At 40.7% G+C, this 27456-nt stretch overlaps 1 protein-coding gene across 1 annotated transcript in view; it reads left to right on the forward strand.

Annotated features, from left to right (window-relative positions):
* Positions 1–2714: 2714 nt before the first annotated feature.
* The window catches only part of lin28ab (lin-28 homolog Ab), a 28639-nt gene continuing 3897 nt past the window's right edge, over positions 2715–27456 (forward strand). Inside the window, exons 1-3 of the mRNA XM_060904060.1 lie at positions 2715–2754; positions 3295–3467; positions 22517–22695. Of these exons, the coding sequence (XP_060760043.1) occupies positions 2715–2754; positions 3295–3467; positions 22517–22695 (392 nt within the window). The remainder of the gene's footprint in view (positions 2755–3294; positions 3468–22516; positions 22696–27456) is intronic.

Below are 27456 nucleotides of genomic sequence, written 5' to 3' on the forward strand. Positions count from 1 at the left end.
AAACTGCACTCACTGGACCTGAGGCTACTCTTATTTTGTTTAAAAGTAGACGGTCTTTCAATTTCATAAAATCGGTGAAATTTAGTTAGTTCCCTATGAAATTTGGTCATTGTGATATATGTTTAATTCTGTAACATCTTTAAAAAAAAAACAGGCCATTCAGATAATTTGAGGGGATTAAAGCAAATAACGTGCATGAAATCGCTCACTTCTTTGCGCAGTCAAGCAGACAGAGGAAGTCTGTGTGTGTGTGTGTGTGTGTGTGTGTGTGTGTGCGCGCACATGCGCAGGTTTAACTTTGAGCGTGCACTGACAGTTTCATCATTCTGTCGCTAAACGAACAGCTGATCACACCGAGGTGCTCGCTGAGCGCCAATATTTATTAGTTTGGTCCTGCGTTTCCTTTCCTGTGTATATAACATAACGTCTTTTCTTCTCGCTTTCTTTCCGTTACTGTAGTCGGTCTTTCACGTTTCATTCGTACACTCACGTCCTCCATTTTTCTCTCCTGTTTCAAATTTGTATCCCACCACGTCATGCGTGATGTAGTATCTTGTATTGCGTCATGGTGAAGCAGGAAAAAATAGCAGAGAATTTAGGGCCACATGGCTCTAAATTCATTAATTGTTCTATTTAAAAAAAAACTAATAAAATTAGAAGTCTGTGATTCAAATTCAGTAGCTTTTGCTTCACTAAACAAAAATAATTGGGTGTCGGGGAAATTCTTTTTGTGACCTACACTTAAAATCTGAAAGGCAGTCTAGCTTTAAAGCAGACGGTTGTAACAACAAATATTGACTTTGCTTCATTTATTTATTTTTGACGATATTTTTTTTAAATGTAAAAACATTTCATTTCATTATTTTTGAAGGCATCTTTGCTTGACAGTATTTCTTTGCATGTGCTGAAGACTTTTGCACAGTACTATAGGGTGACAAGACAAACAAACAAACAAACAAACAAACAAACAAACAAACGAACGAACAAACAAAAACCTTAGTCTACTCTGTTACAATATTAGAATATGTTAATGAATTTTCTTAAAGATTTTTTTTCAATTCCCATTATTGGAATTTCATTTATTGATACCATAAATATGTATACTGCAAAATAAATCATACTTTTAACAACAACAACATGTCACTGAGGATGAAATTAAAATCCTAATCATTATGAAAATACAGTATATCCTAAATTATCAAACACGTCACTAAAACCTTTACTCCCTTTTGTCGCTGCTTTTTTAGGATATGATAGAAACATTTTTTCCTTCACATGTACAGTAGGATAGTAAACAGGTCGGGGAGATTTTAAGGGATTTTTTTTTTTTACATATTAATAGTTTACATTGAAAGCTTAGACAATCTGGAAATTAAAAAAAAAAACAACCTGCTCACCCAATAATATGTATAAATGAAGGTTTTCAAACCCATGTTCTTGTCTTTGTTGTAAGAACTTAATTGTAGAACGTTCCTCATGAGAAGAGCTAAACTGACTGTGTTCATTTCATATGAGAACAGCCTGATGAATAAGTTGGAGGGTTTTTTTCTTGAAATCCTGATATTGAAATTGGATTTAATGATGTTAAATATCCTCTTAAAACTGTTTATTGGAGAAAAAAAAAACCCAGGGACATTTTCAAGAGACAACATCATAAATGTATCATGTGTCGAAGAATTAGATAGATAGATAGATAGATAGATAGATAGATAGATAGATAGATAGATAGACAGACAGACAGACAGACAGACAGACAGACAGACAGATAGATAGATAGATAGATAGATAGATAGATAGATAGATAGATAGATAGATAGATAGATAGATAGATAGATATGAATTCTTCCCTTTGTATCATAATGATGTTGGCTATAAGTGCTAAAAATAGGAGTGATGTAATATTTTGATGTATATTACTTAATATATGGTAAAGGACTGAGGGTGGTCCCAGAAGAGGGCAGTGTGTGTGTGCGTGTGTTGGGGGTGGTGGGGACAGAAATATCCCCAAGGACCTGCGAGTTTAGATACAGGTCCTTCTCCCTCTCTGATTGGCCAGCTCGTGAATATGGGACCTATCGCACCCATAACCTCAGAATGCGCAATTTTTCAGCAATTGAGCATCACGTGGACTTGACCGAAAGGGTTGGGGGTTGTTCCTGAGATGCCTCGGGTTAGGACATGGGACAGGAGTGTTGAGCCAGAAACAGTAATCTATACTCCATGATCCAGCCAAGAAAAGAGGGTTTGTTTAGTAAAGAAGAAGAAGCCGAAGACACACTGGATATATCCTAAACCTAAACCATGGCTGAAGGTATGGTGTTGTTCCTCTTCCTGTTGTTGGTATTGGTGTTGGTGTTGGTGGTGGTTCTCTTCTGAATAGGGGCCTTCACAGATCTCTCTGTTGGAGGTGGGCTGGCTTTACTTCATTGTCTTTCAGGTTTAAGGACCCCCACCCATCCCTCACCCCACCCCTAACTTTCACACTGATAGGCTTAAAAAAAAAAAAACCCAGCCCCAGACTTGCTTTGTTTCTGCATTTCTACCCTACACCAATGGCACTGCAATGGGAACTTTTAGTGTGGGAATTTGTGTGACAAATTCGAGGGAAAAGTGGCTCGCCATGTTAATCAAGGGCCCCTGAGGACCACAGAAGGAAAATCAGAAATAGTCTGTAAATGCACAGGACATTTGGGATTGAATTTGATGCCGGGATTATGGGAGAAATGGGGTCGGTTTTTGCTGATTATTATAGAGGTAAGTTCATTTTGATTTCATGGCATGGCTGGATATAAGGATTTACTGTGTCAGAAAGTTTGTTATGGAAGAGAAGCATGAAGGGAAAGAAGGTGAAAGATATAGCTGTGTATTAAAGTAAAAAACAAACAAACAAACAAAACCATAAATAACTTAGGGGAAACAATAAACCATTTTTCGTATACAAATTATTACTAAAATTATTATTGTTATTATTAGTAGGAGCAGTAGCCTAACCCTGAACCTAGACTAGATAATAATAATAATAATAATAATAATAATAATAATAATAATAATAATAATAATAATAATAATAATAATGGCATGTGTTGTAGGTTGTGTATTGTACTGAATAGTAATGTGTGTGAGACAGAAGTAAGGGGAAAAAAATAATGACCCCCTTGTCGGATTGAAAGCCTGAGTGCGCGCACGACACGCGGCGGGAAGAAAAAAGAAGCAGCTCGCGTGCACAGGGCTCAACGCGCCTTCTTCTTGATCGCGCGCGCTTCCGTTTTTACCGTTTGAACTCTTCCTTTAAAGGAGGCTGTGTGAAGACCGGAGAGGAAGAAACGCAGAACTCTGAGGACTCGGCCTCGTTCAGGGGCAGCGGCGTGTGCAAGTGGTTCAACGTGCGCATGGGCTTCGGCTTCCTGTCCATGACGAGCAGAGAAGGGGCTCAGCTCGAGCATCCTGTTGACGTCTTCGTGCATCAGGTGAGACGGGGATGAAACGCATAACGCACATGTGCTGTTGACCTGACGAGTTGGCGAGGCCTTTCTGTACACCACCTCATGCCTTTGCGCACGTGCACGCGTGTGCATGCATGCATATATGTGGGTGTGAAGTTTTATTTGGGTTATGATTTGTGCAAAAAAAAAAACCCATAGACACACCTCTGTTTTATTTTTATTGCGTTCACCACGTTATTGACGTCATCACAAACCTGTCCCTGAATAAACCTCCCCCATGTTTCATGACATTAGAGTCTCTAAGAGACATGTATGTTCTTTTGCACGTGCATGCACATTCATATTCATATTCATATATTAACACTTCATTCTCTCTTACTGTATGCACTCAGGAGGAGCAGAATTGACTCTATGCATCTGAAAAGGGATATAAACCCAGACTAGGATGCTGCATTCATGGCTGAAGTGCAGTGGGTTAAAAAAAATCAAAACAAAAGGCGTCTTAATGCAAAGAACATCTTAACTGAGAAAGAGAGAGAGAGTGTTGATTGCAGAGATGGACAAAGTTCATTACTTAAGTCAAAGTACAGATCCCGCTGGTCAAATGTTACTCCGATACAAGTGAAAGTTGTCCAGGCAAATTTTTACTACAGTATTTGCTTTTAAAAATACTTAAGTATTAAAAGTACATTTTCTGTCAACGCATTGTTGTATTATTGCCACAACACTGACAAAACCGAATGCCTCTGAAACAACCGACTGGATTTACAAAATGAACGCATGCTGTGTCATCATGGTGGTTTAACATTAAGCTAGCTAGTCAGTGAAACTCCACCTGACATGCTAGCAAATTCTTTTCAAACTTGAAATCATATTGGGTAGCTAACGCTACTAGAAAAGAAAGATTTCTACATTCTGTTTATTTGGCAAGATTATGCTAAAACATATTTCTGAAAGGACTTCAGATAAGTTAACGTTATTCATGTTAGCGTAACTCCATTTTTACATGCTAACTAACAGCGTCCAAGTTAACTAGCTATGTGTAAACGTTAGCCGTGGACAAGGCGACGGCAACTTGGTGGGCAAATCCATAGAAAGTCATTTGACTAACCAGACTGCATAGCTATTGCAATGTTATCACTAGCTCTAAAAGCACAGACAACTTCACTGCAAGCTTTCTCTTGGAATAAAATGTTTATATCCCTCAATATGCTTCCGCAGGTTGGACGGCGAGTTTTTGTAGGCTGTGATGTGGTTCGTTTTCGGCAAACATTTAAAATGAAACGAATCTTTAATCCTTTCAGAAAACTGAAACATGGGTTCATGGTCCATGAGTGCATGCATTCTCCAGAAGAACTGCCTCCTTCCATTCTGCCGTCAACTGATCGTGTTAAATAACACTGCTGAGAAATCACTGAACTTGATTTTATACAGTCTATGGACGTGACGTGACCCTAGTGATTACTGATAGACTGTCTCAGAGTCACCTGCGAAAAAACCATCACGTTTTAGAAAAGAAAAGAAAAAACATCCACTTTCAAAGCTGCTTCATAGTAACGAGTAACGAGGAGCTTGATAGAAATGTAGTGGAGTGAAAAGTACGATATTTGCCTTTCAAACGTAGTGAAGTTAAAGTCATAAGTTTCCAAAAAAAATACTCAAGTAAAGTCCAGATACTCAAAAAGTGTACTTAAGTACAGCACTCAAGTAAACGTACTTTGTTACTGTCCACCTCTGATTGACTGTGCTGCTCGCTCGACCGTTTAATGATGATCTTTGTGCTGCGATGCTGTTGGGAAACCCACCCGCCCCTGGACTCTACAAGTCCTGGTGTTCTTGTATCTCAATGCACGTGTAGCCTTTATTATACATGCTAAAGGAAAGGCCTTGATGCCTCTAAAGCAGGTGGATTTTGATTATTTTTTTCACGTTAAGCTCACATAATAGAAAATAAAATACAAAACTCCGTCCTGGATGATGTCACAGCACTGCAGCGATTGAACAAAGGTTGCTGTGCGTTCACATTCTGTACTTATCTTACTAATATAACCAGAGCAGTAGAAATATAGTACGAATAATATTTCCTCTACTCATGGCACACGAGATCACACAGAGTGGTTCCGTATCACTCAACCTGACCCGAATAGAGCTACTGTACTTTCATTGTTACAAGTCGGAGTTCTAGAATAAATGTTAAGATACAGTACTGTGTCTCGAATACTGTGTACTACACTGATTATCAGTAGGCTCATCGATGCTGAGATTTTTTATTATTATTTTAATTTTTTTTTACTTAAACCATGCTTTCATAAGTATATTCGATCCCCAGATAAACCCTGTGCATGTTGCGTTTGTTTGCTTGTTTTATTGAAGGCATGTACAGTATATATTCAGGTTAAATTCGCTATTTTGGACTGAGGAGCAGGTCTTGAACACGACCGTAAAGATGTCATTTTAATGCAAACGAAATGCATTAAAATCTCATCTCATCTCATTATCTCTAGCCGCTTTATCCTGTTCTACAGGGTCGCAGGCAAGCTGGAGCCTATCCCAGCTGACTACGGGTGAAAGGCGGGGTACACCCTGGACAAGTCGCCAGGTCATCACAGGGCTGACACATAGACACAGACAACCATTCACACTCACACTCACACCTACGGTCAATTTAGAGTCACCAGTTAACCTAACCTGCATGTCTTTGGACTGTGGGGGAAACCGGAGCACCCGGAGGAAACCCACGCGGACACGAGGAGAACATGCAAACTCCACACAGAAAGGCCCTCGCCGGCCCTGGGGCTCGAACCCAGGACCTTCTTGCTGTGAGGCGACAGCGCTAACCACTACACCACCGTGCCACCCATGCATTAAAATAAAGGGAATAAAAACAGACATCAGTGCTAGTGTGCGTTTGTAGCTGATGTTGTATAAGGTCCTGATTTGGGTGCGTGTGTGGCCTGTCTCGATAGCGTTATGCTAAAGAACAAGACAAAATCAGGCCTTGAGGCCCCCAAAGCAATTGTAGATATTTTATTTATTTATTTAGCATTTGGCTCAACCTGTGCGTTTCAAGCTCGCGTAATCGAAAACGTCAATACTCTTGCTGCGTTCATGTGGTATGGGAAGATGATATTTTCCAGTTGGGAAGTGGTATTTACCAGTGTGTTGTGTTCACATGCTTTTGTTGTTGTTGACAAATTAAAGATGGTGGAACAGATTCAGAATCAGGCCTGTTATTTGGTTAAAACAATTATAGATTGCCTTGTTCATCAGCTGCAGCAGGAATATGAGTTATCAAAAGTCAAAAAATGCTGAATATTTCCTGATCATGACAAGCAGAGATTTTCTTAACACATTGAATGCCACGCAGTTTTTGGAAATTTGTCTGTAGCCACAAATGAGAGTAGCCAGTATCTAGATCATTGTTGGCGTTCTTTGGACAGCCACAGAATATTTTGTATTAGGCTATAATATACATATTATAATAATATAATATACATAACATGACTCGTTTAAAAGGTGAGAGTCAGCTTTCCGTAGGTGAAAACCACTTCTTTCTTGTTTCATAAACTAGTCTTGTACCGCTCGCCACCATGTTGAAAAGGTTAAAGTTCAGCTCATCTCGGCAACTCGTGTATCAAAATTTTCTACGAGTTGCCCAGTGGAAAATACCACAAGAGGGGGCGTTCATGTGTGCTTTCCATGTCGGCGTTTGGTATTTACCATAATTCCCATAGCACATGAACGCACCATCTGTCGTGAATCAGCTCACAGCGTTGTTGCGATTGAACAAAGCTTTCTCTGCCTCTTCACATTCTGTACTTCTCTTGTTATTATAACCAGATTAGCACTAGAAATAAGTACTAATGATATATCCTCTAATCATGACAAGTGACATCTGAACAAAGTTCATCCTGAACCAAACAGCACCAATTAATCAGAATTCAGTATATAGAGTACACACCGTCCTCTAAAAAATTAATATACCTCATATTTCTTTATTCTTTGTATTTAACCATCAGAGGTGGACAGTAATGAAGTACTGTACTTAAGTACACTTTTTGAGTATCTGTACTTTACTTGAGTATTATTTTTGGAAACTTATGACTTTAACTTCACTACATTTGAAAGGCAAATATCGTACTTTTCACTCCACTACATTTCTATCAAGCTCCTCGTTACTCGTTACTATGAAGCGGCTTTGAAAGTGGATGTTTTTTCTTTTCTTTTCTTTTCTAAAACGTGATGGTTTTTTCGCAGGTGACACTGAGACAGTCTATCAGTAATCACTAGGGTCACGTCACGTCCATAGACTGTATAAAATCAAGTTCAGTGATTTCTCAGCAGCGTTATTTAACACGATCAGTTGATGGCAGAATGGAAGGAGGCGGTTTTTCTGGAGAATGCACGCACTCATGGCCCATGAACCCATGTTTCAGTTTTCTGAAAGGATTAAAGATTTGTTTCATTTTAAATGTTTGCTTTGTTTGCGGAAAACGAACCACATCACGGCCTACAAAAACTCGCCGTCCAACCTGCGGAAGCATATTGAGGGATATAAACGTTTTATTCCAAGAGAAAGCTTGCAATGAAGTTGTCTGTGCTTTTAGAGCTAGCGATAACGTTGCAATAGCTATGCAGTCTGGTTAGTCAAATGACTTTCTATGGATTTGCCCACCAAGTTGCCGTAGCCTTGTCCACGGATAACATTTACACATAGCTAGTTAACTTGGACACTGTTAGTTAGCATGTAAAAACGGAGTTACGCTAACATGAATAACGTTAACTTATCTGGAGTCCTTTCAGAAATATGTTTTAGCATAATCTTGCCAAATAAACAGAATGTAGAAATCTTTCTTTTCTAGTAGCGTTAGCTACCCAATATGATTTCGAGTTTGAAAAGAGTTTGCTAGCATGTCAGGTGGAGTTTCACTGACTAGCTAGCTTAACGTTAAACCGCCATGATGCACAGCATGCGTTCATTTTGTGAATTCACATTTCTGTCTTTGGTAACGGTGTTAGGTTTTGTAAGCGTTGTGGCAATAATACAACGATGCGTTGACAGAAAATGTACTTTTAATACTTAAGTATTTTTAAAAGCGAGTAATTCAGTACTTTAAGTAGAAATTTGACTGGACAACTTTCACTTGCATCAGTGTAACATTTGACCAGCGGGATCTGTACTTTGACTTAAGTAATGAAGTTGGGTACTTTGTCCACCTCTGTTGATAATCGATATGATTACAAGTGGATATGTTTCATACAGTATTTTGGGATGTTAAATTCTCTGTTTTGGACTGAGAAGCAAGAGAAGTTCTTGGACACGATGGTAAAGATGCAAAGGCGATGCATCTTAAAAGAGAACTGAAGACAAATTTTTTATTATCAAAATTCTATTTCTCATTTTATTAAATATCAGAATGCATTTTTGATCGCTATTTTGTCGCTGCTATAACAAGTGATGAGTGTTTGAAATATGCTCTGTAATATATCAGTCCGTATGTCAAAGCAATGGCCATAAATGAGATTTGTTGAGACCTGTGCGAGACATCGTAGGACGGAAGTAAAACGTACAGCGGAAATCAAAGCGACCAACATCTGCCAACGTTGTCAAAAGACGCGCGCGCCCTCTTTTGAATGCTGATGTAATCAAGCTTTCCCTGTGTCCGAAATCGCTCCCTACTCACTATATAGTGTGGACGCCATTTTGTAGCGCTGTCCAAAACCTTAGTGAGGATTATGAAGGAATTGCACTCAGTATAACATGTATTTATCACAAAAATGCATCCATGTATTCATTATTTTGAAAACCGACCAGCCGCCTGATCTGGCACGTTTTAATTGTGCGACAGTACTGACGTAAACACCAGCGTGACGGACTCGTCCTTATCCTGTCGTCTTTCCAACTCTTCTCTACTCCACGTTGGTTTGAAGTCGTATGGAATAATCTCATCACTGATGAAGCTGGCAAATCTCGAAATTAATCTAAATTGGAATGATATGGCGATCTGGCTGCTGTGTAAACAGTTTTCAAAATGGCGGCGTTGACACTTCACGTTTCGAAGTCTCGCACAAGTCTCGTGAAGATCATGCGGATAAGCAACGCCTGCCGTGGACCAAACGAACTACGTTCAACGTGGCTAAAAACCGAACAGGCCGATAAGTGTAATATAATATGCCGATACGAGTCACGATATAAGGTTAATAAAACCGAAAACATAATTGAATAGCACGTTAATTAAGAAGTAAAGCAAGTTTAAAAATGACTTCAGTTCCCGTTGAAAGGGAATACTGTATGAACACAGACTGGGATATGTACATTCACAGATCATGATGTGCGCAGGAATTTTCCATGTCCTGTTTTCCTAGTGTTTAGGTGGACGTGTAGCTTATCTCTCTACATTTATGCATCCGAAAGTAGGGCTTTAATGTCACTAAAATAATTGTGACTTTGATTTTTCTTTACAATTTTTATTAAGTGCATGAATTGACAGTTGATTGAAAAAAAAAACAACCCCAAAAGCAAAAGATTTCTCTGCATTCACATTCCGAGCTTGTCTTGCCTTTTTAACCAGATTATCAGTAGCAATAAAGTGATAATATTGATATTTCATCTTGCCTAATGACCTCGTCTGATTATATTTCAATAATCAATATGAATTGCCAAGTGAGATCCAACAGCGTGGTTCCATATCAGAACCAAACAGAACAAAACTCAGCATTAGAAGTCAGTATATACTGGCAGTCCTGTGAAAAGTGTGTCGAGCTTAATCATCACGCTCGCCATATACATGTCTACAGTGCAGTGAAATAGCGGTCTCCAAGGCCTTGGTGCAATATATTGTAGGAACGTGAGTGCAAATGAGAAAAGTTACAGTGCAGATAGACATGATACAAGACTATATGACCCAATAAACACCTGTGTAGACTGTATGTGGCCTCGAGTCCGGGTCACTGTAAAATTACCCTGAGATTAGATCATTTTACAGACGACTGGCTCTGTAAACTCACTCGGTAATAATATCCTCCCCATGCTGTTTCGTAAACAACGAGGTGATTAGACATTAGCAAGGCTTGATGAATATCGGTCCTTTGATGCCCAAAAAACCCCACAAAAAACCCCTGCAAATCACAACACGAAGCACGACACTGGGAAAAAAAGAAAGAAAAATGCATCTAAGCAAAGTGGAAATATCTTGAATATAGAGTAGTCCAGTTTATCTACGATCACCTGTTATAAATTTCAACTCGGATATTGTTAAAGATCGTCACACTTACACCTAGATTTTATTTTGCTGATTTCAGGGTTGACATGGTCTTGTTCCATTGGCAGATCTTTTTTTTTTTTTTTTAATAATTGTAAGCATTTATTTCTAGAAAAGAAAAGAATTTACCAAAATACGCTATGAAGAACATTTAAAGCCTGAAATGAGTAGAAATGGGAGTCTAGAGATTAGTTTAATCAGCTTATATTTGGTTTGTTGTAATCCTGAAAAAGCTTAACTTGCTACGATGTCATATTTTGCACCAAAGGATTGAGATGCGGGCGGCATGGTGGTGTAGTGGTTAGCAATGCCGCCTCACAGCAAGAAGGGCCTGGGTTCAAGCCCCGTGGCCGGCGAGGGCCTTTCTGTGTGGAGTTTGCGTGTTGTCTGTGCGGGTTTCCTCCGGGTGCTCCGGTTTCCCCCACAGTCCAAAGACATGCAGGTTAGGTTAACTGGTGACTCTAAATTGACCGTAGGTGTGAATGTGAGTGTGAATGGTTGTCTGTGTCTATGTGTCAGCCCTGTGATGATCTGATGACTTGCCCAGGGTGTACCCCGCCTCTCGCCCATAGTCAGCTGGGATAGACTTGCCTGCGATAAGCAGTTACGGATAATGGATGGATGGATGAATGGATGGATTAAGATGCGATACATTTCCATGTCATGTGGGTTACTGATGATAAACAAGAGTCATCAGGAGATGACAGATCCCCACCCGGCCCCCGCATGAAACCCCACTCCACATTTTCCAAAGTTGAATTAGTTGCCATGGAAATACAGGGGAAAAAAAAAAATCACAGAAATCCCAAAATGTCAAAAGGCACAACTCGTTGAGTCACTTAAATGAGAACTGAAGTCATTTTTAAACTCGCTTTATTTCTTAATTAACGTGTTATTCAATTACGTTTTCGGTTTTAGTAACCTTATATCGTGACTCGTATTGGCAACTCATTGCAATTAAATATTATACTTATCGGCCTATTCGGGCGGCATGGTGGTGTAGTGGTTAGCGCTGTCACCTCACAGCAAGAAGGTCCTGGGTTCGAGCCCCAGGGCCGGCGAGGGCCTTTCTGTGTGGAGTTTGCATGTTCTCCCCGTGTCCGCGTGGGTTTCCTCCGGGTGCTCCGGTTTCCCCCAAAGTCCAAAGACATGCAGGTTAGGTTAACTGGTGACTCTAAATTGAGCGTAGGTGTGAATGTGAGTGTGAATGGTTGTCTGTGTCTATGTGTCAGCCCTGTGATGACCTGGCGACTTGTCCAGGGTGTACCCCGCCTTTCGCCCGTAGTCAGCTGGGATAGGCTCCAGCTTGCCTGCGACCCTGTAGAAGGATAAAGCGGCTAGAGATAATGAGATGAGATGAGACTTATCGGCCTATTCGGTTTTTAGCCGTGTTGAATTTAGTTCGTTTGGTCCACGGCAGGCGTCGCTTATCCGCGCGATCTTCACGAGACTTGTGCGAGACTTTGAAATGTGAAGTGTCAGCCAGGTGTCATTTTGAAAACTGTTTTCCAAATAAAATATTGCACAAAAACGAGTTTAACTGACGATTACTGACGTCTTTTTTCAAACTTTCCTGATTGCTATCAAAACAAACAAAACTTCTTCTGGCTTGATTACATCAGCATTTGAAAGAGGGCGCGCACGTCTTTTGACAACGTTGGCAGATGTCGGTCACTTAGATTTCCGTTGTACGTTTTACTTCCGTCCTACGATGTCTCGCACAGGTCTCAACGAATCTTGTTTACAGCCAATGCTTTGACAGATGGACTGATATATTACAGAGCATATTTCAAACACTCATAACTTGCTATAGCAGCGACAAAATAGCGATCAAAAATGCATTCTGATATTTAATAAAATGAGATAAATAGAATTTTGATAATAAAAAATTTGCCTTCAGTTCTCCTTTAACCTAATGGTCAGGTTTTGTAAAAAATGTCTAATAGTTTTTGAGTTATGCTCCAGAAACTAAAATGTTTACAGACGGACAGAGCGATAGCTATTTCCCCCTGCATTATAGGCCGGGAGGGATAACGAAGCTACAGACATTAATTTTTGCCCCTGACAGATTTGTGTGTTTATTCTTAATTTATTTTTTCCTATCCATGAATTTCTTTGCCATTCTTTATGAGATGCTGTAGGTTGTATGGTTGCATACTGCGTGTGAAAGAGACGCAACCCATTTCAAATGTCCCAGTCGATTGCTGATGTACAGGCGCATGCTCTGGATGTCCACAGAGTCTCTGTTTTCATCCAAGTGTGAATCAGCTTATGCGCTGAGTGCAATAGACCAATTGGCTATTGTTATTGATGACTCATCAGTTTATCGTTTTTGATTTTGAGCCGGATATAATCAAAAGGTTTGTATTTGGAGTCATTTGGCTTGGATTACGATAAAAAAATTGGGGTTGTGGTGTTTTTTCCCCCTTTTGAAAAGTTGCTGGTTGCTTTTTGGTATCCGGAAGCAGGCCTTCTCACAATGCTTCCAGGGCAGTTATTGATCATGCTCAGCGTAGGGTCTCTGCTGGGGGATCGGCTTGGTCTTGGGAGACAATGGGTGGCATTGTCAGGCTCGAAGAGAGGAAATCCTGCTGGCCGTGATATGTTACTGAGCAGCAAATGCATGAATGAACGAATGAAGAGAGTGTTTGTGTATGTTCTCCGTGAAAATACGAACGAGGAGGCGATATAAGGAAACGGACAGCGAGCAAGCGGAAGCAACAAAGTCGATACTATAGTCTGGGAGGGTGAAAAAGAAAGAAGGAGACATATGGGCTGAAGAGGGAGGGCGTGGATGGAGGGAAATGGAGAGGTCTTGTTAGCTAGACTCATTCATAAAAAAGTCTTCAAGAAGAGGAGGAGGAGGAGGGTTAGTGGAAGAGGTCAGAGGATGAAGGGATGAAGGGATAGTTCCAGGAAACCTTGCTGGGGGGTTGGGGAAAGAGGAATGCAGAACTTGTCAGGCAATCAGGATTGAATTCCTTTCCCACTGCCTTCACTTCAAAAGACCTCTCGGTTCATACAACCACCCCCTCCTCATGAGAGAGGTGTCCGGGTTAAGCCTGATGACATGCAGTGGCCATAAAATGGCCCTCCACAGGCTTTTCACCTTCCACTGGGGCACACCATGCCAATGCTCTGCAAATGATTAAGATTTGGATTGCCTGATTGATATGAAAAGGAGCAAAAAGTTAAAGGCCACCTGGAATGATCTCGTTATTCATGTCTTCAGTGCATAATATATCAATATCTACCACTGAAAACATACTGGCTGTTGGAAATATTCCATTGGAGTGCTGTCTTTGCTGAATACAAAGAGGAAAAAAAAACATTAACCATGAACACCATGTTATGTCCTACATACCCTTTCCACATTCTTAAGCCATGGTCCAGAGGTGGACAAAGTACCCAACTTCATTACTTAAGTCAAAGTACAGATCCCGCTGGTCAAATGTTACTCCGATACAAGTGAAAGTTGTCCAGTCAAATTTTTACTTAAGTTAAAGTACTGAAGTACTTGCTTTTAAACATACTTAAGTATTAAAAGTACATTTTCTGTCAACGCATCGTTGTATTATTGCCACAACGCTGACAAAACCTAACGCCTCTGAAAAAACTGACTGGATTTACAAAATGAACGCATGCTGTGCCATCATGGCGGTTTAACGTTAAGCTAGCTAGTCAGTGAAACTCCACCTGACATGCTAGCAAACTCTTTTCAAACTCGAAATCATATTGGGTAGCTAACGCTACTAGAAAAGAAAGATTTCTACATTCTGTTTATTTGGCAAGATTATGCTAAAACATATTTCTGAAAGGACTTCAGATAAGTTAACGTTATTCATGTTAGCGTAACTCTGTTTTTACATGCTAACTAACAGTGTCCAAGTTAACTAGCTATGTGTAAACGTTAGCCGTGGACAAGGCGATGGCAACTTGGTGGGCAAATCCATAGAAAGTCATTTGACTAACCAGACTGCATAGCTATTGCAACGTTATCGCTAGCTCTAAAAGCACAGACAACTTCATTGCAAGCTTTCTCTTGGAATAAAACGTTTATATCCCTCAATATGCTTCCGCAGGTTGGACGGCGAGTTTTTGTAGGCCGTGATGTGGTTCGTTTTCGGCAAACAAAGCAAACTTTTAAAACGAAATGAATCTTTAATCCTTTCAGAAAACTGAAACATGGGTTCATGGGCCATGAGTGCGTGCATTCTCCAGAAGAACCGCCTCCTTCCATTCTGCCATCAACTGATCGTGTTAAATAACGCTGCTGAGAAATCACTGAACTTGATTTTATACAGTCTGTGGACGTGACATGAGCCTAGTGATTACTGATAGACTGCCTCAGCGTCACCTGCGAAAAAATAATCACGTTTTAGAAAAGAAAAGAAAAAACATCCACTTTCAAAGCTGCTTCATAGTAACGAGTAACGAGGAGCTTGATAGAAATGTAGTGGAGTGAAAAGTACGATATTTGTCTTTCAAATGTAGTGAAGTTAAAGTCATAAGTTTCCAAAAAAAATAATACTCAAGTAAAGTACAGATACTCAAAAAGTGTACTTAAGTACAGTACTCAAGTAAATGTACTTCGTTACTGTCCACGTCTGCTATGGTCAAAAGAAAATGCCCAATATTACGCAAGTAACTGCATTATGATTTCTGTTTCATCATGTTGTGTCAATGTCCGTGGTAGCCATGTAGGTTATATTTGGGTTTAGAATGATTAAAGATTTGAACGAGGTCACACAAGTTAGTTTTGGATTATGTAATCCAAAGGGAAGTACTTCACCACTCAGGTCAAAGCTTCTCAAAGGTGCTCTACCGAAGAAAGCTCTAAAGCAGGACAAGAGAACGTGATCATTCCTGTTCAGAGCACAGGTTTCTAGTAGGTGTTGGCTTTCCAAGGTAGACCTCTCTATCCTTTTTCCTGCAGTGCAATCATTTCAGGAATGCACACTTCCCCCCTCTCTTTCTCCTCCATTATCTCCTTGCCTCTGATGGTCAGTGTGAGATTCAACCAGATAACCATTTGGCATTGTCTCACTCTTCCCACTGGTTCTCATCTCTATCTTTCGTTTAGTTGGAAAGCTCTCTTAATGGATGGAAAACTGTAGTGGGTAATGATATGATGGGTAGAAATGTCCTTGCAAATATTCAAGGCTATCTATAAGAGAAATAGTACAGACAAATAAAGGTCGAGTTTGTGTTTGGTTAGTTAGCTAGTTATGGTCAGGCTCCCACCCCAACTGATCAGTTTTATTTTGGCTAATCAGACAAAAGGCATGGGGGTTAGGTGCCTTGCTCAAGGGCATTTCAGCCAGTCCTGCTGGTCCAGGGAATCAAACCAGTGACCTTTTGGTCCCAAAGCTGTTGCTCTAACCATTAAGCCATGGCTTCTCCACAGCTTCCATACATGTGCATCTTCCATGAAACATTATTACTTTTGTACGAATCACCTTCTTATTAAAGCAAAAGCTTTAATAAGAAGTACTCGAGTCCAGGACTCGTGCCCTAATTTTAAGGACTTGTGACTTGAGCACTGATGACTCGGACTTGGACTCGTGCATTAACTGCATTCGGACTCATAAATTGGAGACGAGGACTCGGGTTTTTTCTTTATTTTTTGTAACATGCCATAATAATTTGGCACAAGATATTTATACCTACATCAATTTTTATACTAATTTCGTGCAAGAGAATGCACATTCACCTGTTTGTACGTCATGTTCAGGAACAAACTAACGTTAACGGCGCTAAAATGCCTGGAGAGAACGCCGCTAGGATTGTCCGCTTTGCTTATACAGACTTCTCGTGCAGTGGAAAAAAACGCCCTGTTGTGTGTTCCATATGTAGAAGAACTATCGAGGAGACGACGGGGACAACCTCGAACTTCAATCCTCATTTGGCAAGACTCCACCCAGAGCAGGAAGTGACACGCTATGTTCATTGCTCTGTTGATAGTGGGCGGGGCTTGCTGAGCGATGAACAAGCTTTTTATTTGTAGACTGTTAACTAAGATGAAGCAGCTGAGCAGGAACGTTAGTCCAACACAGTAGCAGAGACGCTTTCACATGAAGGCAGCGACAGCCACCGTCAAATGCTGTGGTTGGAGTCTTGTTCTCGGACTCGACTCAAAATTTTCTTGAATGAATTGGACTTGAACACTGGGGACTCGAGACTGGACTCGGACTCGAGGTTTAGTGACTCGACTACAACACTGTATTAAAGGACCAGTCATTGGTTCCAGGATTGCTAGGTCTCAGCAAAAAAGTTCCAACCCATCTTAAGTCCTGAAACTGGTTTTATGATTGGTGGAGGGGGAGATGATTATGGTTACATTTCAAAAATTACTGTTAGATTTCTTCAAAGTGTTCAAAATAACTGCGTTCATGTTTATTTAAATGTGCCGTGGACACACAACTCCTAACTGAGAGTAGCTATGTTTTGTAACTATAAGTACTAATACTTGTACAACCTCCATTTATTCACTGAAAGGAGAGCTGAAGGCAATTTTTTTTAAATCAAAATTCTATTTATCTCATTTTATTAAATATCGGAATGCATTTTTGATCGTTATTTTGTCGCTGCTATAGCAAGTTATGAGTGTTTGAAATATGCTCTGTAATATATCAGTCCGTATGCCAAAGCGATGGCCGTAAACGAGATTCGTTGAGACCGGTGCGAGACATCGTAGGACGGAAGTAAAACGTACCACGGAAATCAAAGTCACCGACATTTGCCAACGTTGTCAAAAGACGCACGCGCCCTCTTTTGAATGCTGACATAATCAAGCCAGAAGTTTTGTTTGTTTTGATAGCAATCAGGAAAGTTTGAAAAAAAGTCGGCAGTAATCGTCATTTAGGCCCACTTTACACGGAGACGGTCTGAAATAAAAACGCAAAAGTTCATTTTCGTTCTCACTTTTTTCCGCGTCTACACGACCGTGTTTCAAGGAGGAAATCTGCGTCTATACGGTGACGCATAAATGTGTGGAATTCAATTGGATGTGCATGCCAGGCGGCTAGGTGGTGCTGTGAAAGACCTCCGCTATGTCTGCACGCATGCACAACGTCTTCCGTCTTGTCTGATCTGCACATCTGCGCCGCGAAAACTTTGACTACTCTGGCTATGGTAAGTAAGAAAGTAAGTAAAAAAGTAAGAGCATGCTATACCCGCCTCTGTTCATTAACGGTATATGTGCAGATTCGGTATAGATGTTCGAAGGACTCCTGGACGTTTATTAAAGCTGCCAGAGCAGCTTGAAGGTCCGTTGGATCGATGTAATCAGACATGCTCTTACTTTTTTACTTGCTTTCTTACTTCACGGGCTGGCATGTACAGTATATGACATATGTATGACGTAAACGCGTACCCGACGTGAGCAGATCCGAGCAGAGTTTCGCGTATTGGGTAGTTTAGACGGATATGCAATGGAGGCTGTTTTTAACTTATCCACTCTGGAAGGCGTTTTCAATTTTTTCCGTTTTTCAGCCTCGGAAACGTCGTCCCCGTGTAGACGAAAGGCACTTCCGATAAAATATTTAGTCGTTTTTACCCGACAGCGTCCTCATGTAAACGGGCCCTTAAACTCGTGTTTGTGCAATATTTCGTTTGGAAAACAGTTTTCAAAATGGCGGCACTGACACCTGGCTGACACTTGACATTTCGAAGTCTCGCACAAGTCTCGTGAAGATCGCGCGGATAAGCGACGCCTGCCGTGGACCAAACGAACTAAATTCAACACGGCTAAAAACCGAATAGGCCGATAAGTATAATATTTATTTGCAATTAGTTGCCAATACGAGTCACGATATAAGGTTACTAAAACCGAAAACGTAATTGAATAACACGTTAATTAAGAAATAAAGCAAGTTTAAAAATGACTTCAGTTCCCCTTTAACCATAGCAGTGAATCAGAGAAACACTTCTTGTTCTCCAGGTCACTGGGACGATGTCCTTACTAAGGCAGTCATTGCTAGCACTCATGCTGCTAGCTTCACTAGCTTCCTGTTTCGCATTTTAACCGATCCAAAATTTGTTAATAAAGAGGCTTGTCGTACTTTGTTTCCACTTAATTTTTTAAAGGAAATTGACACAAGGTTACCTACGGTTGTCAACACCAAAAGTTCAGTAATGTTACATTTTAAATCTGCGTGAACATCCAACAACCACTGACGTCTCCTTCTTTGTTTTTTGTTTTTTAAACCGTGATGCCTTTGCTTTCTTGAAGTACTATAAGAATATCACAACATCTACATGGGCGAGATGAGCTCTCTTTTATTTCACCTTAAACATTTTAAGAGTCGAAATATATTATTTTTATTAAGAACAGTGTAGTCAATGACATCATTTACTCCCTGCCAAAAGCTCAGATTGTATTGCTTAATTTTATTGCAAAATTATGTCGTCCTTTTTATTTCATTCAAAAAAAATCCATGTACAGTCTTTGTTTCTTTGAATCGGGTCCATGGACTACTTTCAAATAAAAACACCCATAGGCATTTATCATGTGATGATAAATCACGATACAAATTTATGACCAGTCAAATCCATGAAATACAAAATGAATGACATTTATTCTCAGGCTGTGTAATCTCTTAGTTCTTTCTCGCTGTCATTGTGTTGAGGGTGAAATAACAGAGTGGTGGGAATGCATGTGACTTCACCGCAGGAGGAAGTAACACAGCTCTAAGGCTGCAAAAACACATACAAAAAATCAGATCTAAAATGGAAAGGGGTGCTGTGTGATTGTGTACAAATAGACTGAATAAAAACTCAGAGCTCTCTTTTTACAGACTGCTGAAAGATAAAGAAAAGAGAAGCAAATGGAGGAAGTGCAAATGTTCATAAAGGTTTATTAAGAAAAGGCTGATTTGTTATCAATGTTTTCATTTTGAATAAAAGGAATGTTTTAGTTAATAGGCAATTATAGTTGACTCCAAGCTTTACAAATGTGAGTAAATAATTATTGTTCATTATTAAGAAAATGCAACAAAAAATTGTATTGAATAAAAGGTTAATTAAGGCAAAATTTGATAATGGATGGGGGAAAATGTTGGGGTTTTATTTATTTATTTTTGGTAATCATATTTTCTTCATGTAATTTTTCCCCAAAAAATTTCATAGGAAAATTGAACCATGGACCCATTATCACAAATTGAATCGAATCATGAATTGGGTGAATCATTACATGCCTAACCACCCATGCTTTTTTTCCCTCCAACCTTGTCCCAAATCTATCCCAGTTTGGTGTAAAGAACACAACCCTGACTTCTAACGTTTTAATGCTGGCTCGGGTAGTGTAAAATGAGACAACTGGAGTGTTCTTTCAGTTATTTATTTATTTTTATTATTTTTGAACCTGGGGCGGCACGGTGGTGTAGTGGTTAGCGCTGTCGCCTCGCAGCAAGAAGGTCCAGGTTCGAGCCCCGTGGCCGGCGACGGCCTTTCTGTGTGGAGTTTACATGTTCTCCCTGTGTCCGCGTGGGTTTCCTCCGGGTGCTCCGGTTTCCCCCACAGTCCAAAGACATGCAGGTTAGGTTAACTGGTGACTCTAAATTGACCGTAGGTGTGAATGTGAGTGTGAATGGTTGTCTGTGTTTATGTGTCAGCCCTGTGATGACCTGGCGACTTGTCCAGGGTGTACCCTGCCTTTTGCCCGTAGTCAGCTGGGATAGGCTCCAGCTTGCCTGCGACCCTGTAGGACAGGATAAAGCGGCTAGAGATAATGAGATGAGATTTTTGAACACCTACACTCATGGGTCTGATGCTGATTGTTCAGATCAAATATTTGAATTGCGATTTCTGTAGAGATTTTCAAGAAGCCAAAGCAAGCAGTGGCAGATTTTAAACAAGAAGCCTTTATTAATCACATGCACACTCAAGCACAGTGAAATTCCTCCTCTGCATTTAACCCATCTGAAGCAGTGAACACACACAAGTGAGCAATGAGCACACACACATACACACACATACCCAGAGCAATGGGCAGCTATGCTCCAGCGTCTGAAGAGCAGTTGGGGGTTAGGTCTTTCGTTCAACTGCTCCTCAAAGATTATATTTCTAACTTTTAAAACTAGACACCCTTTCGATTTCATAAAATCGGTGAAATTTAGTTCCATCTAAAATGTGGTCATTGTGATATATGTTTATTTCTGTAATATCTCACAAAAAAACAGGCCATTCTGTGGCTGGGAAGTTATTTAATTTGAGGGGATTAAAGCAAATAATGCGCATGAAATCGCTCGCTTCTTCGCGCAGTCAAGCAGACAGAGGAAGTCCGTGTGTGTGTGTGTGCGCATGCGCAGGTTTCCCTTTGACCGTTCACTGACAGTTCCATCATTCTGTCGCTAAACGAACAGCTGATCGCACCGAGGTGCTCGCTGACCGCCGATATTTATTAGTTTGGTCCTGCGTTTCCTTTCCTTCGTATATAACATAACGTCCTGTCTTCTCGCTTTCTTTCCGTTGCTGTAGTCGGTCTTTCACGTTTCATTCGCACACTCACGTCCTCCATTTTTCTCTCCTGTTTCAAATTTGTATCCCACAATGCCTTGCACAAACAGGGAAAGCCCACCACGATCATGCATGATGTAGTATCTTGTATTGCGTCATGGTGAAGCAGGAAAAAATAGCAGAGAATTTCGGGCCACGTGGAGATAAATTCATTAATTGTTTTGTTTAAAAAAAAACGGATAAAATTGGACGTCTGTGGTTCGAATTCAGTAGCTTTCAGTCCACTAAACAAAAATAACTCGGTGTCGGGGAAAATTCTTCTTTTTATGACCTACACTTGAAAACTCTGAAAGGCAGGACAGCTTTAAATGCACCAGTGAAACTTTTACATATATAAATCTGCATTCTCTGGAACTGGAATTAACTTCATTCTCATCTCATTATCTCTAGCCGCTTTATCCTTCTACAGGGTCGCAGGCAAGCTGGAGCCTATCCCAGCTGACTATGGGCAAAAGGCGGGGTACACCCTGGACAAGTCGCCAGGTCATCACAGGGCTGACACATAGACACAGACAACTATTCACACTCACATTTACACCTACGGTCAATTTAGAGTCACCAGTTAACCTAACCTGCATGTCTTTGGACTGTGGGGGAAACCGGAGCACCTGGAGGAAACCCACGCGGACAACATGCAAACTCCGCACAGAAAGGCCCTCACCGGCCCCGGGGCTCGAACCCAGGACCTTCTTGCTGTGAGGCGACAGCGCTAACCACTACACCACCGTGCTGCCCTGGAATTAACTTTATTTATTAAATGGATTCACACCCATGTCCAGGTCACATCATATCAGCATAATTTTTTCATTTCTGTATCTATAGACGCAATAATAATCTTTTCACATGCTGGTTAAAATACTGCGAATTAGCTGGAAACCCTGGAAAATCCATTCATATTCAGAACGAACCATTGTCCAAAATTGGGCTGTGTTTAAACCATTTGGTGCAATAGATTATATATCATTATCCGCCAGCAAAGGTTTCTTCTCCCAGTGAATGAAACCACTGAAGCATCCAAATTGGTGCATTAAAAGACAATGAATAAACAATTAAGGAACAATTTCCTTATCCCTTTATTTCTGCTTCACTATAATGAAACCTTTCAGGAATCATTTCTTCGCGCTTTTAGACACCCGAGCCTGAATGAGTAAATCATGAGCATTGCATTTTAATGAGTCATGAATAAAAAGTAATCAGAAGACATTGAAACAGTTAATGAGTGTTTTATGGATACGACACCCTTGTACGTACAGTAGGCTATATGATCTTAGAGTGGCTTTATATCTCGAACAGAGCAAGCTTCACATGGACGGCTTCCGCAGCCTGAAGGAAGGAGAGCCGGTGGAGTTCATCTTTAAGAAGTCTTCGAAAGGCCTGGAGTCTCTGCGGGTAACGGGTCCTGGAGGGGCGCCGTGTTCAGGCAGCGAGAAGAGACCCAAAGGCGCCCAGAAACGGCGCTCTAAAGGGGATCGGTACGTACTCATGGGTTGGATAGATGATAAAACTTGGATTGTTACGATCTGGAAGATGAATGATTTTCATCGGCATGTACCGTAATTTCTCGTGAAAGTGAATTGGATAGCGATTGTTGACCGGCTTTTCTTTTCAGCAAACAAACGTGTGTTACGATAGTAGAATGATTTCTAGTTCGAAGTCTGGTCTTTCTGCTGTTTTTCAAATCTTTTTGTCATCATTCGAAGGAAACTGAGGTTTAAAAAAAATAAGGTGAGCTCATGTTGAGTGCTTCTCACACACACACACACACACACACACACACGATCTCTCCATCCCCCATAATTGTAACTGACCTGGATCAATAGGTTGTTTAAAATCTCAGGGTTTAGGAGTTAACCCTGTGGAGCGATCGCCTTACCCACCCCCACGTAGCCAGAGCCCTCCTGCATTGAGCGCTGTGGTTATTTTTATTTTGGGGTGAAAAATATCAAACCAGGAAGTTTAGGAAGGACGCACGTCAACGAATAGTGCGTATAACTGCACTTTATGTGCTCAGTAGACGCTTTGAGATGGCGCTTTTGAACTGAGGGGTTTTTTTTCCCCTTGAACTATTACAAATTGTTGCAGCACGTCGACGTGATACGACTAACGTGTCGTTGTACAGGAAAGCCGATCTGGTTCGAGCATCGCAACCTGCTCTGGAAAGCAGCTTGCATTTCCTAGCGTTGTTTCCACTCCCTAGTGTAATGTATGTTTCATAAGTCTTGTTACTTTACTTCGCTGTGTGTACTTACTCCTGCTGGGAGTCACTGGCGCTGTCATCGTGCGACTGGGTGCGGATCAAGGTTCAAATCCTGTCTATTTAATTAATAACAGATGTAGATGCCTTAGGAAGGTCATAGGTGACCGTTCCCGTGGCAACGGCGGGCTGCGATGTGAGCAAGCAGAATAGGGGGTGGGTGGCAGAGAGCAGGGGTCAGAGGTGAAAGGCCACACTGCTGTATTAAAACAAAGAGCCAAAGAGATGCCCGTTTCCTTCTTCTGGTTCCAGCTCCCTGTCTACACTCAAGCCAATCAATAGATGGTGTGTGTGTGTGTGTGTGTGTGTGGGGTGGAAATATGTAGGGGGTTGGGAGTTAAAGGAGCAAAGAGAAAGGATCACAGGCTAGGTAAAGCATTACCAGTCCATTACAGGATAAAATATTGATATGATCGAAGAAATTTGTATCCACATGCGCGCTAATACTGACTGTATTGTGACATTTACGAGGGGAAGTCAAAAAGTCCTAAGACAAATGAAAAAAATCTTTATTTATGAAAATAACAAAGCTATTTCTCGACATATATCCTCCATTTAAGTCTAAACACTTCTGCAAGCGATGTTTCCATCGGAGAATTCCTTCTTTGTATTCCTTTTTGGAATTCTTTCGAATTCCTTTTCAAACGATAACATCTGTCTTAGGACTTTTCGACTTACCCTAGTATTTATTGCACAGTTTAAAGACACACGCATAAGATATTGTGTAAACCTTTAAAATTGGCATGAGACTCTGTGTGAGCTGCCAATCAAAAAACAGTTCGTTCTTTTTTTTTTGCCCCCTCTTCCCCCTCCCTTTTTTAAACTTGCTTTATTTCTTAATTAACGTGTTATTCAATTACGTTTTCGGTTTTAGTAACCTTATATCGTGACTCGTATTGGCAACTAACTGCAATTAAATATTATATTATATTTATCGGCTTATTCGGTTTTTAGCCGTGTTGAATTTAGTTTGTTTGGTCCACGGCAGGCGTCGCTTATCCGCGCGATCTTCACGAGACTTGTGCGAGACTTCGAAACGTCAAGTGTCAGCCAGGTGCCAGTTAGGGTTGCCACCTGTGTCTGACAAAAATCCTGGACATTTCAACCACCCAATCGACCTTTTTGCTTGTAAGCAACGGCGCCCTTCGCACATCTAACCCAAGACAAAAATCGCCCTTCTACGCTGAAACTGTATTGCTCTAATTAGTAAAAATGATGCTTTTGCTAGTTATTTGTTTAGTAATTGCTTTACATAATATAGCAGGTCTTCATTAGCCTGGCAAGCCAGACTAAATGTGAATATTTAGTCTGGCCTCGATCCGTAGACATTTCTGACGGGGGTGGGATGAACAAACCGCTGTCTTTCAAACTGTCTCTGTGCGTATAGGCCAACGCTCTGACCAATCAGTGCAACAGTGACTGTGACGTAGCCAGAGTGACAGAAAGCAGTGGGGGAGACCTTGAAATAAATAATTTTTCAAAATGCGTATTAATTAATAAACAGGTTCTAGACATTAAGAAGTTTGGAGATAATGACCACAAGTTTGGAGTCTGTAACACATACTTAACATACACACATTTTTTTTCCCAAGTGTTTTTCAAGGGTTTGCTTAAACTGTTTTTGAGAGTTTTTATTTAGTGGTGTTTGGTGAAATAATTTCCCTTAAATTTAAAATAACAGGAAAATAAGAAACAATCAAAAAGTAATGTTTCAAAGCTGTTTATTAATTCTTCGTACTGCACAAACTAGCCCCATCCTTTTGGCTACGAGCGGAGCCAGCTGGTAGATCAGACTTTTGCCATAGCCGGTCGGCAAAACAGCGAAAACGTCCTTCTTGAAAAGGAATTAGCGGAGAGCCTCTTCCTGCTCATGTTTCAACGAAAACTCCAAGTCTAATTCTTCTAAAACTGATTCCAAAGCGGAGTCAAACGCGCGCTGTTCACTAGCCGTAGCCATCTTTCCTGTTGTGCTTTCTCCAGCATCGCGCAGCCTTGTCGTCACTCCTGCAAAAGCCCGCCCAAAGAATCCAAACAAAAACCTTGCGTTGTGATTGGCGGGCACGATTTGATGCCCGGGGTGTTTTTGTTTATATGGTGCGAGGCTAGACCCACTCGCTAGGCAAAAATATTTTTGGCCGCTAGGCGGGTGGGTCTAGTTTACTAGGCTAGGTCTTCATTATTTTGGTTTATTTCCAACAGTTTTTGGTTGTGGACACCTGGGGGCAGTAGTGGGCACAGGTAAAAGGGGAATACATAAGTTCTGTTTGTTTGCTTATGTGGAATAAAAATAAATAATCTAATTTTTCATTGTATCTAAGAATACCTGAATGTAACAATGTAAGGTGTAGTGTCAAACAGCTTACCTGATTGCTTAGAGTGTGGTGTGTGCTTTGCTTGTGCTTGCCTGTGCCTCTGCTGCTCTTGGCTAAACAAATACATAGGAGGACATGTAACTGATATAACTGAGTACATACAGGAGTATGTTACTACACTACACTATTTCATTTAATTCACCAAAACCTTACCTAATCTTCCATTTATATTTGGTGTTTTTCTTTGCTGCTGCTATGAGTCCTGGCTGATTTTCAATGAATGTCTTGAACTCAGTACAGGACAACTGAAAGTTTAGCCTGACTTGAAGCTCAGCCTTCACCACTGCAACAGAGAGTCTGTTTCTTTTATCAGTCCAAGCCGGTTCCAGGCTAGCACCAACTCTCTGCTGGGCCAGAGGAAAGAACCGCTTACGTCAGCGGGGGGGCGGAGTTGTTAAGACCAACAACAATAACAAGACCGCGAAAGATCGCCATTTTTAAGCGCCGAGAAGCCGCAGCTGTACAAACGCGAAGTCATCTATTATTATTATTATTATTGTTGTTGTTGTTGTTGCTTCTTCCGTGTTTTTGCTTTGATATTCGCGCCAAGGTTTATGTAAACGTAGCGCCGTAAGTGACGTATACAGCGATGTAATGACGTATTCAGTGACGTGATGACGTGGCTCCGCTTAGCGGCGCTTAGCACGGGCGAGCTATGGAAAAGCAAACTGGTTCTCAGCTGGCTCGCAAGTTGAAATACACATTTTGCCCATCATGTACAAAAAACCGGGACATTCAGTGTCCCGGATTTTTTTTTTTTTTCCGGGACAGACCATGAAAATCCGGGACAATCAGGAAAAACCGGGACAGGTGGCAACACTAGTGCCAGTGCCGCCATTTTGAAAACTGTTTCCGAAATGAAATATTGCACAAAAACGAGTTTAAATGACGATTACTGCCTACTTTTTTCAAACTTTCCTGATTGCTATCAACACAAACAAAACTTCCGGCTTGATTACGTCAGCATTCGAAAGATGGTGCGCGCGTCTTTTGACAACGTCGGCAGATGTCGGTCGCTTTGATTTCCGCTGTACGTTTTACTTCCATCCTACGATGTCTCGCACAGGTCTCAGCGAATCTCGTTTACAGACATCGCTTTGACATATGGACTGATATATTACAGAGCATATTTCAAACACTCATAACTTGCTATAGCAGCGACAAAATAGCGATCAAAAATGCATTCTGATATTTAATAAAATGAGAAATAGAATTTTGATCCTAAAAAATTTGCCATCATGGTGAAGCAGGAAAAAATAGCGGAGAATTTAGGGCCACGTGGCTCTACATTAAATGAGAACTGAAGTCATTTTTAAACTTGCTTTATTTCTTAATTAACGTGTTATTCAATTACGTTTTCGGTTTTAGTAACCTTATATCGTGACTCGTATTGGCAAATAACTGCAATTAAATATTATATTTATCGGCCTATTCGGTTTTTAGCCGTGTTGAATTTAGTTTGTTTGGTCCACGGCAGGCGTCGCTTATCCGCGCGATCTTCACGAGACTTGTGCGACACTTCGAAACGTCAAGTGTCAGCCAGGTGTCAGTGCCGCCATTTTGAAAACTGTTTCTGAAATGAAATATTGCACAAAAATGAGTTTAAA

This window comes from Neoarius graeffei, chromosome 22, assembly GCF_027579695.1.
Source record: "Neoarius graeffei isolate fNeoGra1 chromosome 22, fNeoGra1.pri, whole genome shotgun sequence".
Classification (NCBI taxonomy): domain Eukaryota; kingdom Metazoa; phylum Chordata; class Actinopteri; order Siluriformes; family Ariidae; genus Neoarius; species Neoarius graeffei.